General features: G+C 38.2%; 1 protein-coding gene across 5 annotated transcripts in view; it reads right to left on the reverse strand.

Annotated features, from left to right (window-relative positions):
- The window catches only part of LOC105841633 (nose resistant to fluoxetine protein 6), a 387,723-nt gene that overhangs the window by 15,906 nt on the left and 355,728 nt on the right, over positions 1-16,089 (reverse strand). For 2 of the 5 annotated variants that reach the window (XM_062673881.1, XM_062673882.1), the window contains one exon: positions 303-442. In XM_062673881.1, coding sequence (XP_062529865.1) covers positions 303-425 — 123 coding nt within the window. In that variant the 5' untranslated portion in view covers positions 426-442. Of the gene's footprint in view, positions 1-302; positions 443-2,946; positions 3,018-3,669; positions 3,937-11,182; positions 11,499-16,089 lie in introns of those variants that run through there. The other 3 variants (XM_062673880.1, XM_012690377.4, XM_062673883.1) reach the window with 3 other exon arrangements.

Genomic DNA, 16,089 nt, shown 5'->3' on the forward strand with positions numbered 1-16,089 from the left:
CCCTTCTAATCTTGAGTACTATGACATATCCTTCTTCAAACTGGGCTTAAGAAAACTGTTACTTCATAGAGAACGCGCTATCAGGTGTGTCTACACTATACACTCTACACCATATGCATAGGTTGCCACACAGCCTGCCTCGGCCGGGTATTGTCTTATCCGAGGATCTGGTCGCGGGTTGTTAAGCAATAGTGTTTTGGTAGATTCAATTCGAACATGCTTGACCTTTTGGACGCCTTTCCCAAGCCGTATTCAGAAACCCTGCAATTTCCTCTTACTCCAAAAAATTATATGATTATTACTTGGATCATGTTCAGAAGTGCACTCGGTTCATCAGACACCAGAGCGAAGTTGATGTCACAGTACACGCCGCCAGGATCGAAGAAGCACTCCTCATATGGATCTAAATGGTAGACTGGAGGCATTTTAGCATATTCTGGTCCTAAAATGAAATATCAGAATTTAATGACAGAAATCTGTATATTAATAATACGTGAAGCAAAAACTTTGTACCCCTTTTTACGAAAATAGCGCAGACGGAGGAGAATGAAATTTCCCACACTTATAGAGAATATAGAGAAGGAGTGCAGAATGGTAATATTTGTTTAAAATAATGCATAGAATATACATTAAACCGATAAAGAAAACATTACACACACTAACATGTATTTAACTTACACACGTATAAATACTATTTTGTTTATTGTTAAAGTCTGACAAGTTGAGACAAGATTCATATTATTAATTTCTTTAATATTACTAGAGGTCCCGCAGTAGTCGAAATTCGACTATAATTAATTGGAATTGTAAGTTTGTACACTATTATGATTGTATTTTATACTTCTATAATCACAAATTTCGCCAAGACTACACTATAAAAAATATTAACAAAGACAAACAATATTTAATCTATTCTCAATTTGACAACAGACGTCAAGAACAAAAGTTTGACAATAAATAGTATGCATGCGTGTGTGCGTCAAATACATGGTATGTAGTGTGTGTAATGTTTTCTTTATGGATTTATTGTATCTTTTATGCATTATTTAAAAAAAATATTAGCATTGTGCACTTCTTCTCTATATTCTCTATAAGTGTGGGAAATTTCATACTCCTCCGTCCGCGCAATTTTCGTAAAAAGGGATACAAAGTTTTTGCTTCACGTATTAATATATAGATTATTTGTCAGTAGTGTAGCCTTGCCGAAATCTGTGATAATAGAAGTAGTCTTTGACAATAGAACCGTAATAATGTACACACTTTTAATTTAAATTAATAATTATAGTCGAATTTCGACTACCGGGCGACCACTAGTATGTTATTAATACGCTTTTATTAGTTTCATACGTATGTTAGTATGTAACGGAATCTTTGAACATGATTTTGGCCCCCGGACTAACGTCAGATTAACTCAAAATTTGGCATACTTATCAAGGACCGATAAAAAATCAATATTTTAAACAGTTAGACTAACTATTATTTATTTTTATGGTATAAGGTACGCACTTAGGTAGGCGGACGCAATTAATACCACATTAATTTATTCAACAGATGTTTTATTACATACATTGTTATTTTACGGTTTGTTACCACAATTGTCTCATGTAATGAGTTCCCATGATCACGGTAGATGAGTCATACCCGTTTAATGATAGTGTAAAATTTAAAACAAGATGATTTTTTCCCTGCCTATCCGCTAGTAGATTGATGCTATTTCAGCTACACCCTGACGGGTAGATGAGATTACGGGCTCACACTGAAAGAATTTACTAACAGTAGCCCTAGCAATAGCAGTGCTTCGCAGAATCTACCACCGGATCAGAATCGCGACCCACTGAGAAGATCCGGGGAGAATCTCAGCGGGCGTTTATTTTGTGACTAGTTGTTACCTATGTCTTCACGCGCTGGGTCAAGGAAAACTGCCACTGTATTTTCTCGTGGGAATGAGATGGACGAAATAAAAGGTGGCTTACGTCACTTGAACTAAAAACTAACTGTAAGAACATGTCAATTAATTACTTAGTTTCTTCTTCAGAAGAAACAAACACACTTTGATTTTTATGATATTGAAGAATATGAACTCAATAGGATTAGATATAGGTATTTAAGTGTACCTTGAATAATTTTCTTCAATGTAGGTATATTATTATTGCAGGAATAAAGTCTGGATTGCGGGACGTAAAACAGCTTTTGCTTGTACCTACATACTATACATAAACATAGGCAATATAATGCGGACGCAATAATTTATATTTGTTCGGTAGTGAATTTTACGAAATGGCATATTTATTTATTTATTGCATAGATGAGTAGACGTACCTAAGTGGTTGCCGTAGCCCATAGACATCTACAACGTAAATGCCGCCACGGCCACCTTGAGATATGAGTTCTAAGGTTTCAATATAGTTACAACGGCTGCCTCATCCTTCAAATCGAAACGCATTACTGCTTCACGTCAGAAATAGGCGGGGTGATGGTACCTACTAGTGTGGACTCACAAGACGTACCACCAGTACACAAATTATAATTTTGCGGGTTTGATTTTTTTCCTTCATCGTGGAAATCAATCGTTTATATTTATTTATTAAGTACGTATTTCATTAGAAAAATTGGTACCCGCCTGCGGGATTCGAACACCGGTGCATCGCTAGATACGAATACACCGGACGTCTTATCCTTTAGGCCGACTTTAGACGACTATTTTTTTGTATACACATGTATTTTAGACAAGTTGATGACTAAGAGAGGTAATTGAACTCAGCGACGATCTAGCCGTAATGATTATAACGAAATTTAGATTTAAATGGGCAAATGGGCTTATATATCACCTGGTGGTCACCAGTTTCGCAGCGTGAACCACTCTTGGACTTAGGGTTGGAGTCTTAGCTCTATTGTAGCTTTCAAATCACAATAAGTTGGCGGAACAAATAGATATGATAGCAGTACCTGACTAGAAGCCACTAGTGCTAGAGGCCATTCCATCGGTAATGAAAGGGAACAACAGCAAAAATACAAACACATATGAATTCGCACACGTTCGCACACAACGCGTTTTAACATAGATACATATACACACACATTAAAAAGTTAAAATTGTACAGCTGTTAATACATAAACATACACTTATGATAACTGAAATTATGCCAAATAATAAATTGGCGGTTAAGCATTATATTAAATATTGTCTTTAAAAAAACCAATTCGCAGCTTAAAGAAAATATACTTTTGAATTTACTGTCATTAAGTTAGTTTTTATGTTTTTTTTCGTTATTTTATAGTAATTAATTTACTCTAAAATAACGGAAAAAAAGGGGGGGAAAAGGTCGACCGAAGAAGACATGGATGGAGTGTGTGAATGACGATATGAGAGAGAGAGGAGTGAGTGTTGAGATGACGGCTGATAGAAGAGAATGGAAGAGAAAAATTAGCTGTGCCGACCCCACATAGTGGGATAAGGTGGAGAAAAAGAAGATTTTATAGTAATTAATTTAAGGATTGACATCTTAAGATTAGATTTCGTTATATGTTACATAGTTTCTTTCTTTTTTAACACTGACATTAAAATTTTGAAGAGAAAGAGAGAGATACAAAAAGTAGATTTTTAAATAAGTCTACTCGTTCAAGATTTAGATAAGCTGTTACATTATTAATAAATAAACAAAATCTTACCATCCAAATCCATTTTTCCAGCACAAAATCGGACACATATGGTCAAGAAAAAGCATAAAACAGGAAAATACACCATTTTTATTTTAAAAAAAACACAAAAAATCTCAGAGACAATCACCAATTTTCAAACTTTATTTATAACTTCTCGAGACGAAAAATACATTTAAGTAACTGATTTTATACAATTAACGTATTATATTATTAAAAATTAATAAATAACTATGCACGACCGACACAAATTGGCATTGACTTGTCATGTTCATTGACTGACTCCAAATAAATATCATACCAATGGTGATTCTTATTTAACACTAAGGATACACTAACACAAGCGGCAGCGTTTTTTTTAAATCCTGCATACAAGTCATTCATCAAATTTTCTTAAAGTAATTACGAAACACGTGCTAAAGTATCAAAATAATTTCGTGTATTAAAAATAGTTCTGTATAATTTAGAAGCAAATCAAGAGCGGATCATAGATTGTACCCTAGAAATTTCTGTATAATGTCTACGGCCGATGGTATGGCCAGCATTCAACATGCCTGTGAACTCCGTTAACCTCACCAGATGGACTAACAGTTTCTAATTAGTAATAAAAACAGAACTCGCTATCAATGTCTGTATTTTTTTTTAACTTTTTTATAGTTTAGTAGATGATCAAAGATTGATAACACTCAATCTGTGTCACAGTATTTTCAGCTTAGCCAACCAACGTGTTCACCAATAAGTCCACTTTTATAAATAGTCTCAAGCTATAAATGAGCTTAAAAAAAACCAATGCTCCATTTTTATGTTTCATTCGCTGCGTGAATGGATCAGTTTACGCCTAACTTGTTGTTATGAGGTTATCGCAGTCTAATTACCATCACGCCCTGACCCGCGACAACGTTGCGGCGTTGCGACGTCCGCAGCGCGCGATTGCGGTCAGGGCGGTTCGTGGATACCGCACCGTCTCGTTCGAGGCGGCGTGCGTGCTAGCTGGGACGCCTCCCTGGGACCTGGAAGCGGAGGCGCTCGCTGCGGATTACGCGTGGCGATGCGATCTCCGCTCCAGGGGGGAGCCGCGTCCTGGCGCGGTGGAAGTTCGAGCGCGGAAGCTTCAATCTCGGCGTGCCGTGCTCGAGGCGTGGTCTCGCCGCCTGGCGGACCCCGCCTACGGGCGACGGACCGTCGAGGCGATCCGCCCGGTCCTCTCGGACTGGGTGAATCGCGACCGAGGACGTCTCACCTTCCGAGCGACGCAGGTGCTCACGGGACACGGCTGTTTCGGTCGCTACCTGCACCTCGTCGCCCGGAGGGAGCCGACGCCGAAGTGCCACCACTGCAGTGGCTGCAACGAGGACACGGCGGAGCACACGCTCGCGTACTGCCCCGCTTTCGCGGAGCAGCGCCGCGTCCTCGTTGCAAAAATAGGACCGGACTTGTCGCTTCCGACCGTCGTGGCTACGATGCTCGGCAGCGACGAGTCCTGGCAGGCGATGCTCGACTTCTGCGAGTCCACCATCTCGCAGAAGGAGGCGGCGGAACAGGAGAGGGAGAGCTCTTCTTCCCTCTCGGCGCCGTGCCGCCGCCGTCGGGCCGGGGGTCGGAGGAGGGCGTTTGTCCAGCTCCAGCCCCTATGAGGAGGCAGTCTCCTCCCGGTGATGGTCACGGGGCGACCTAAGGGGGTTGAGGCTGCGCCGCACGCTACCGTCACTCTAGCGCGCTGGCACCAGGAGGACGGGACGGCGCGTCGGCGGCTGCGGACTGCGATGCGGTCCGCATTTTCGTCGTCGCTGTCGTCGCCGAACATACTGTTGAAGAGCAACCCGGTCGGCGGTGTATCGCGTTCCGACCCGGCAGGCTGGTTCTGGCCCAGCGGGGTATCCCGGAACACCAGCGGCACCGCCCGGGCGGCCTGGTAGGGCCGCCGTACCGCGGAGACTGACGTCGTTGGTCGTCGACTATCGCCTCGACGACCCGTCGGTCGGGCGTCCTCGGGGTGGCACCGCGTGTCTGGTTGTAGTGTTGACCGCGGGAACCCCCCTACTCTGAACGGGTTCTGACCCCGGACGGAGATCGGACGTCGGGTGTAAGAGTGCAGGGGAGTCGTTTAGTGGGTGGGCCCTAAAATCCTTGGGCCCGCGATCTGCTCTCAACACCTGCAGATCGTTGAGTCCCACATACCCCGCGCGCCCCCTAGGCGCGGGGACCTCGTAGGAGGTTCGGCCCCCGGCCCGAGAAAAAAAAAAAAAAAAAAAAAAGTCTAATTACCATCGAAATTTTGCCACCCATTATCTGGGTCAATTCAATATCTGGTTCAATTCAATAAGAGATATCTCAACTTTTGTAACCAAAAAGCATAGTTGCTTTGTGATAGAAATAAGTAATCGAAATCTATTTGTTTGGGGAGGACAACAATCGAAGGTTCTACATCAATCATCATCTCAGCCTATAATAGCTGTTGAAAATGTTGAACATAGGTGTTTACAATCGATATCCAATGCGGCCGGTCCGTTACCAACAGTAACTGCATCCATCGTGACCCAGCGATTTCCATCAGGTCGTCAGTCCATATGGTAGGCGGTCGTCCCACATTCCTCTTACCAGTACATGGTCTTCACTAAAGAATCTTTTTGCCAGACCGGCCGTCCGATCTTCGCGCTATGTAGCTTGCCCACAGCCACTTCAGCTTACAACAACTTTTACATCAATCAGCTGCATTTTTGTTGTTTGGGATTTGGATGAAGGCATTCCTAAGGTCTATATGTAGAACTCGCGATTCCGGTTTTTACCGGATTTCTTACTATGATCGCCACAACTTGCATAAGCATGTAAAAAACAAACCGATACAAAAATATTGTTGGGCTTATTTGTCGGTCGTTGAGATTGATATTAATATATTTTAATTATATTTATATTACTGGTTCAAGGTCGAATTCAAGGCGGTCAATACATGATACATTGATATTCCGTAATCGCTTTAATCTATTTAGACCTAGAGGTTGTTATTGTGTGATGTGATTGTACATTAAAGTTATGTGACCTTTGGTTCATCGTATCTTTATTATGTATCTGCTTGTTTTAGCTCAGTTATAAAAATTAATCAGTTATAATAATGAGACCGGTTTGTAATTAGTGTCTGATTATTTATTTTATTGAAGATTAAATTAGGATATATTTACATATAAGCCTCGTCATCAGCTCCTAACAAAAAAATTGAAAATAGGTCGTTAAGTAAACAACTTTGTTTTTCGTTTGCATTAATCTAGTACTAGATGTCCCGCAGTAGTCGAAATTCGACTATAATTAATTGAAATTGTAAGTTTGTACACTATTATGATTGTATTTTCAAAGACTATTATACTTCTATAATCACCGCCACGACTACACTATAGAAAAATATTAATAAAGACAAACAATATTTAATCTATTCTCAATTTGACCACAGACGTCAAGAACAAAAGTTTGACAATAATGAAATAGTATGCATGCGTGTGTGCGTCAAATAAATCGTAGTGTGTGTAATGTTTTTTTTTTATTGATTTAATGTATTTTTTAGGTATTATTTTAAAAAAATATTAACATTCTGCACTCCTTCTCTATGTTTTCTATAAGTTTGGGAAATTTCGTACTCCTCCTTCCGCGCAATTTTCGTAAAAAGGCATACAAAGTTTTTCCTTCACGTTTTTTTATAAAAATTCTACTCCGTGTATCGTTTTATGAAACTGCTTTCTTCAAACCGGTATACTGCATCACGACACTCATTAAGCCCGAGCAATAAATTCTGAAACATCCTAAAACTTGACGACAAAGTTATCAAATATCAAAGGCCAAGTTACCGCGCGAAATTCGAAGCATTCGCTGAGGAACCGGATACACACACTCCCTGAGTCTTTACCGGTTCATTAAAACTTGTGCCCGGTTTAAAATGAACCGGTTGTTTATCCGGATATCCATTGAAACTTGTTGTATCCCAGCGTACCACGAACGGAACGAACCGAAAATTTAAGTTCTGTATTTCATCAGACAAATGGACCCGAATGTTTTGGTAATGTTTTTTATTTGACGGCGCCAGGGATGGCTGAGCGGCAGTTTCCGTCATCATTCGTATTCAGTTAAACTTAGTTTATTGCAATAATAGTCAATAAAACCTTTTGAACAATAATGATTGAAACTCTCAACAAATAATTTTCACAATGACAAACGCTGTCCACGGTATTTTCAGCAATCGTCTCTAACAACACATGTCCAAGGCATCGATTTTTGATCTATTAAGTAAAATCTATTTATAATTTACAGAAGAAATTACTGTACTGGTGAAAGAAATTACTTTACTTTTCCTGGTCGTAAGACCTCTTGTGAGTCCTGACAGGTAGGTACCACAACCCTGCCTATTTCCGCCGTGAAGCAGTAATGCGTTTCGGTTTGAAGGGTGGGGTGGCCGTTGTAACTATGCTGAGACCTTGGAACTTGTATCTCAGGGTGGGTGGCGCATTTACGTTGAAGATGTCTATGGTCTCCAGTAACCACTTAACACCAGGTGGACTGTGAGCTCGTCCACTCATCTAAGCAATAAATAAAAAAAAATAGGTATATAATTAAGAGTTCTAGATAACAGATAGTGGTGACAACATTACGCTACTTTATAGCATCGGGATAATAATTAATATTATGTCGTAGATAACGACTTTAGAATATTAAGACAAAAAAAAAACAATGTACTCACAATCCTAACAGCCGCGTTTAATGAAGGAACATTTTTATTTTTTACCTGCATTGCTGTGCTCCCAGTCTGCCCTATTCGTGGTTCGGTAGATTCTGATTCGAAAAAATAATAACACAGTGAGAAACCAACCAACATCAGCGTCAAAGAAATAAAATCGATATATCAAAGGCTATTTGGTTTAACCATCATTTACCTTTGAAATCAAAGGTGCGTTTTATTTGATATGAGCATCAACAGATCGATATTTTTAATTGAGCTTTACACTGTTCCAATAGCTGAAGTTTTTTTTTTTGTTAAGATGATTCTTCAAAAATTTAAACTTTAAATGGGTCTCCTGTAATGTTGTAAAAATGTCGCTTAAACTATCCCTCGAATGATCTCAGAAATCTACTACTTTCATTAATTCTTTTGACGTGACAACGTCTTATATTTCGATGGAGCCGGCTGCACGCACGAAAAAACATGACTCATGCGACTTTACCTCGCTTTGAGGCGTTCCATTTAAGGCTTGAAGTGCAAGCGAGAGCGCGCAACGAGCGAAAAAGAGGCACAATCAATATTTTAAACAGTTAGACTAACTATTATTTATTGTTATGGTATAAGGTATGCACTTAGGTAGGCGGACGCAACTAATACCACTTTAATTTATTCAACAGACGTTTTATTACATACATTGTTATTTTACGGTTTGTTACCACCATTTTCTCATGTAATAAGTTCCCATGATCACGGTAGATGAGTCTAACCCGTTTAATGATAGTATAAAATTTAAAACAAGATGATTTTTTCCCTGCTAGTAGATTGATGCTATTTCAGCTACGCCCTGACGGGTAGATGAGATTACGGGCTCACACTGAGAGAATTTACTAACAGTAGCCCTAGCAAGAGCAGTGCTTCGCAGAATCTACCACCGGATCAGAATCGCGACCCACTGAGAAGATCCGGGGAGAATCTCAGCGGGCGTTTATTTTGTGACTAGTTGTTACCTATGTCTTCACGCGCTGGGTCAAGGAAAACTGCCACTGTATTTTCTCGTGGGAATGAGATGGACGAAATAAAAGGTGGCTTACGTCACTTGAACTAAAAACTAACTGTAAGAACATGTCAATTAATTACTTAGTTTCTTCTTCAGAAGAAACAAACACACTTTGATTTTTATGATATTGAAGAATATGAACTCAATAGGATTAGATATAGGTATTTAAGTGTACCTTGAATAATTTTCTTCAATGTATATTATTATTGCAGGAATAAAGTCTGGATTGCGGGATGTAAAACAGCTTTGCTTGTACGTACTATACATAAACATAGGCAATATAATGCGGACGCAATAATTTATATTTGTTCGGTAGTGAATTTTACGAAATGGCATATTTATTTATTTATTGCATAGATGAGTAGACGTACCTAAGTGGTTGCCGTAGCCCATAGACATCTACAACGTAAATGCCGCCACGGCCACCTTGAGATATGAGTTCTAAGGTTCCAACATAGTTACAACGGCTGCCTCATCCTTCAAATCGAAACGCATTACTGCTTCACGTCAGAAATAGGCGGGGTGGTGGTACCTACTAGTGTGGACTCACAAGACGTACCACCAGTACACAAATTATAATTTTGCGGGTTTGATTTTTTTCCTTCACCGTGGAAATCAATCGTGAATATTTATTTATTAAGTACGTATTTCATTAGAAAAATTGATACCCGCCTGCGGGATTCGAACACCGGTGCATCGCTAGATACGAATACACCGGACGTCTTATCCTTTAGGCCGACTTTAGACGACTATTTTTTGTATACACATGTATTTTAGTATACACATGCAGATGTCTTTTAGACAGGTTGATGACTAAGAGAGGTAATTGAACTCAGCGACGATCTAGCCGTAATGATTATAACGAAATTTAGATTTAAATGGGCAGATGGGTTTATAGATCACCTGGTGGTCACCAGTTTCGCAGCGTGAACCACTCTTGGATTTAGGGTTGGAGTCTTAGCTCTATTGTAGCTTTCAAATCACAATAAGTTGGCGGAACAAATAGATATGATAGCAGTACCTGACTAGAAGCCACTAGTATTAGAGGCCATTCCATCGGTAATGGAAGGGAACAACAGCAAAAATACAAGCACATATGAATTCGCACACGTTCGCACACAACGCGTTTTAACATAGATACATATACACACACATTAAAAAGTTCAAGTTGTACAGCTGTTAATACATAAACATACACTTATGATAACTGAAATTATGCCAAATAATAAATTGGCGGTTAAGCATTATATTAAATATTGTCTTTAAAAAAACCTATTCGCAGCTTAAAGAAAATATACTTTTGAATTTACTGTCATTAAGTTAGTTTTTATGTTTTTTTTTCGTTATTTTATAGTAATTAATTTACAATAAAATAACGAAGAAAAAAAAAAAAAACAAAAAAAAAAAAAAGAGTGGGAAGAGGTCGACCGAAGAAGACATGGATGGAGTGTGTGAATGACGATATGAGAGAGAGAGGAGTGAGTGTTGAGATGACGGCTGATAGAAGAGAATGGAAGAGAAAAATTAGCTGTGCCGACCCCACATAGTGGGATAAGGTGGAGAAAAAGAAGATTTTATAGTAATTAATTTAAGGATTGACATCTTAAGATTAGATTTCGTTATATGTTACATAGTTTCTTTCTTTTTTAACACTGACATTAAAATTTTGAAGAGAAAGAGAGAGATACAAAAAGTAGATTTTTAAATAAGTCTACTCGTTCAAGATTTAGATAAGCTGTTACATTATTAATAAATAAACAAAATCTTACCATCCAAATCCATTTTTCCAGCACAAAATCGGACACATATGGTCAAGAAAAAGCATAAGACACGAAAATACACCATTTTTATTTAAAAAAAAAACACAAAAAATCTCAGAGACAATCACCAATTTTCAAACTTTATTGATAACTTCTTGAGACGAAAAATACATTTAAGTAACTGATTTTATACAATTAACGCATTATATTATAAATAAATAAATAACTACGCACGACCGACACAAATTGGCATTGACTTGTCATGTTCATTGACTGACTCCAAATAAATATCATACCAATGGTGATTCTTATTTAAGACTAAGGATACACTAACACAAGCGGCAGCGTTTTTTTAAAATCCTGCACACAAGTCATTCATCAAATTTTCTTAAAGTAATTACGAAACACGTGATAGATTATCAAAACAATTTCGTGTATTAAAAATAGTTCTGTATAATTTAGAAGCAAATCAAGAGCGGGTTGTACCCTAGAAAATTCTGTATAATGTCTACGGCCGATGGTATGGCCAGCATTCAACATGCCTGTGAGCTCCGTTAACCTCACCAGATGGACTAGCAGTTTCTAATTAGTAATAAAAACAGAACTCGCTATCAATGTCTGTATTTTTTTATTTTTTTATAGTTTAGTAGATGATCAAAGAGTGATAACACGCAACCTGTGTCACAGTATTTTCAGCTTAGCCAACAAACGTGTTCACCAATAAGTCCACTTTTATAAATACTCTCAAATTATAAATGAGCATAAAAAACCAATGGTCCATTTTTATGTTTCATTCGCTGCGTGAATGGATTAGTTTACGCCTAACTTTTTGTTATGAGGTTTTTGTTATGAGGTTATCGCAGTCTAATTACCATCGAAATTTTGCCACCCATTATCTGGGTTAATTCAATATCTGGTTCCATTCAATAAGAGATATCTCAACTTTTATAACCAAAAAGCATAGCTGCTTTGTGATAGAAATAAGTAATCGAAATCTATTTGTTTGGGGAGGACAACAATGGAAGGTTCTACATCAATCATCATCCCAGCCTATAATAGCTGTTGAAAATGTTGAACATAGGTGTTTACAATCGATATCCAATGCGGCCGGTCCGTTACCAACAGTAACTGCATCCATCGTGACCCAGCGATTTCCATCAGGTCGTCAGTCCATATGGTAGGCGGTCGTCCCACATTCTTCTTACCAGTACATGGTCTTCACTAAAGAATCTTTTTGCCACAGCGGGCGTCCGATCCTCACGCTATATGGCCTGCCCACAGCCACTTCAGCTTACAACAACTTTTACATCAATCAGCTGCATTTTTGTTGTTTGGGATTTGGATGAAAGCATGCTTAAGGTCTATATGTAAAACCCGCGATTCCGTTTTTACCGGATTTCTTACTATGATCGCCACAATTTGCATAAACATGTAAAACAAAAATGTTGTTGGGCTTATTTGCCGGTCGTTAAGATTGATATTAATATATTTATAATTATATTTACACTACTAATTCAAGGTCGGATTCAAGGCGGTCAATACGTGATACATTGATATTCCGTGATCGCTTTAATCTATTTAGACCTAGAGATTGTTATTGTGTGATGTGATTGTACATTAAAGTTGTGTGACCTTTGGTTCATCGTATCTTTATTATGATTCTGCTTGTTTTAGCTCAGTTATAAAAAATAATCAGTTATAATAATGAGACCGGTTTGTAATTAATGTCTGATTATTTATTTTATTGAAGATTAAATTAGGATATATTTACATATAAGCCTCGTCGTCAGCTCCTAGCAAAAAAATTGAAAATCGGTCGTTAAATAAACAACTTTGTTTTTCGTTTGCATTAATCTAGTACTAGATGTCCCGCAGTAGTCGAAATTCGACTACAATTAATTGAAATTGTAAGTTTGTACACTATTATGATTCTATTTTCAAAGACTATTATACTTCTATAATCACCGCCACGACTACACTATAGAAAAATATTAATAAAGACAAACAATATTTAATCTATTCTCAATTTGACCACAGACGTCAAGAACAAAAGTTTGACAATCATTAAATAGTATGCATGCGTGTGTGCGTCAAATAAATCGTAGTATGTGTAATGTTTTTTTGTTGTTGATTTAATGTATTTTTTAGGTATAATTTAAAAAAATATTAACATTCTGCACTCCTTCTCTATATTCTCTATAAGTGTGGGAAATTTCATACTCCTCCGTCCGCGCAATTTTCGTAAAGAGGGATACAAAGTTTTTCCTTCACGCATTAATATATTATAGATTCTACTTCGTGTATCGTTTTATGAAACTGCTTTCTTCAAACCGGTATACTGCATCACGACACTCATTAAGCCCGAGCAATAAATTCTGAAGTATCCTAAAACTTGACGACAAAGTTATCAAATATCAAAGGCCAAGTTACCGCGCGAAATTCGAAGCATTCGCTGAGGAACCGGATACACACACTCCCTGAGTCTTTACCGGTTCATTAAAACTTGTGCCCGGTTTAAAATGAACCGGTTGTTTATCCGGATATCCATTGAAACTTGTTGTATCCCAGCGTACCACGAACGGAACGAACCGAAAATTTAAGTTCTGTATTTCATCAGACAAATGGACCCGAATGTTTTGGTAATGTTTTTTTTTATTAATCATTATCCCGGTGCTATAAAGTAGCGCGATTATGTAACCACTACCATCTAGAACTCTTAATTATATACCTAATCATAATGTTTTATTGTTTGTTTCTTGTTTTTGTGTTTGAATATAAACTGTGATCTTTATATATTATTTGACTTTGGAATGAACTTCCCCTCCACGGTGTAGTCCAAGCGCTATGATATGTCTTTCTCCAAACGAAACTTGTGGAGAGTACTTAACGGTAGGCAGCGGCTTAGCTATGTCTCGGGTATTGCTGGAGTCCATGGGCGACGCTAATTACTTACCATCAGGTGGGCCGTATGGTCGTCTGCATACAAGAGCAATAAAAATAATATAAAAAAATTGTTAAGACATTGATATTCAAAAAAATATAATTAAATCCTTCAATTGGGTTGGCCTGATCGTGTTCATACATTCAAATTTTTTAAGCCAGAACAAAACTCTGATTGTTTTAAATAGTCCTAGATACTAAGTAAATACTAGGCTAGATATATTGGCTAGATGCAATATTTTTATATTTTCCAGAATTTCTGTAAATTAAACGGTTGTCTGGAAGAGATCGCTTTTAGCGTTAAGACCGCTTATTGTACAAATTTATCTGCTTTTTGACTGTTTTTTTAATGTAAATTGTGTTTGGTGTGCAACAAAGTATACTCTCTCTCTCTCTCTCTCTCTATAGAATAGACTGAGGATGACGAATGATAAAAGTTGTTCATCGCAATTTAAACTGCAAATGTCGGTAGCGTGATACCAGACAATCATGAAAGGTTTCATGAATCCAAAATAGTGTAATTGCGGCTAAAGTCTTTGAATAAAAAGGTGTGAATTATAAATTCCGAAAACGTACATTGGTTTCAATGCTCTGGTTTCAACAATTATTCTTTAATTTCTTCTTTTTTTATTGCTTAAATGGGTGGACGAGCTCACGGCCCACCTGGTGTTAAGTGGTTACTGGAGCCCATAGACATCTACGACGTAAAAGCGCCACCCGCCCGTCCACCCATCTACGCAATAAAAAAAAAAAAAAAAACCATGTGCTCACAATCCTAACAACCACTCTGCCAAGAGTATCCGACTAAGGAGATACTTATTAGTTCTGTTTGAATACTCTCAAACAATTTACGATCACAATAGTTGGATGTCGGCGTGACCTGCGTTGCTATGCTCCCAGTCTGCCTAGCCTATGTTCTGCCCTATTCGTGGTTCGGACGAGGGTTTCAATAGTTTTGACATCATATACCGCTAGTGTAAGAAGAAGCGCAGCGATTTCTTCCTAATTCGAAAAAATAATAACACAGTGAGAAATCAACATCAGCGAAAAGCTATTTGGTTTAAGCGGCATTTACCTTTGTGATCACAGACTCCATTCCAATAGCAGAAGAAGTTTTTTTGTTATGATGATTCTTCAAAAATTTAAACTTTAAATGGGTCTCCTGTAATGTTGTAAAATTGTCGCTTAAGCTACCCCTCGAATGGTCTCACAAATCTACTACTTTCATTTAATTCTTTTGACGTGACAACGTCTTATATTTCGATGGAGCCGGCTGCACGCACGAAAAAACATGACTCATGCGGCGTTACCTCGCTCTGAGGCGTTCTGTTTAAGGCTTGAAGTGCAAACGAGAGCGCGCAACGAGCGACAAAGAGGCACAATCGGCCTCCGCGTTCGGCAGCGTTCGACATCTGTCTCTCTCCTACTTGAGTGAGCGATGCATCCGCGTGGACAGCTGCTATACAATAATACATTTGCATGTTTTCGTCAAGTATGAAGTTCAGTGAAAAGTGAATGTGGAGTCAATTGTTTATAGCAACGATAATTGCGATAATTGAAAAATGAAACCATTCCATCAGTATTTTCTTATGACGTTGTCACGTTCAACTATCGTCAGTAAACCGACTTTACAGTCAACCGATTTTTTCTTCTTCTTCGGTTTCTATAATTCTAAATTGGTTATCGCGTATACAATAAGAAATTAGATTACTTGCGTTTGCATTCATACAATTGCTGCTTACAAACTGTGATAGCACCGGAAACAGTTCGGGTCTCGATTTTGGAACACATTGCGCGATTGTTAGCGTTTATAGCATCATTTAAACTTGAGTCTGCGGTTCGTGTGTGTAATTTTGGAACGAAATAGAAGCAAACAGACTGTTTTGCTATTGGTCTTTGAGAACTACGTTACGTATGTGGAGTTTTGGAAGTGAATTATTACAATGGATTGGATGTGATGTAACGTATGTATGAGA

The sequence above is a fragment of the Bombyx mori genome, chromosome 19 (assembly GCF_030269925.1).
Source record: "Bombyx mori chromosome 19, ASM3026992v2".
Taxonomy (NCBI): domain Eukaryota; kingdom Metazoa; phylum Arthropoda; class Insecta; order Lepidoptera; family Bombycidae; genus Bombyx; species Bombyx mori.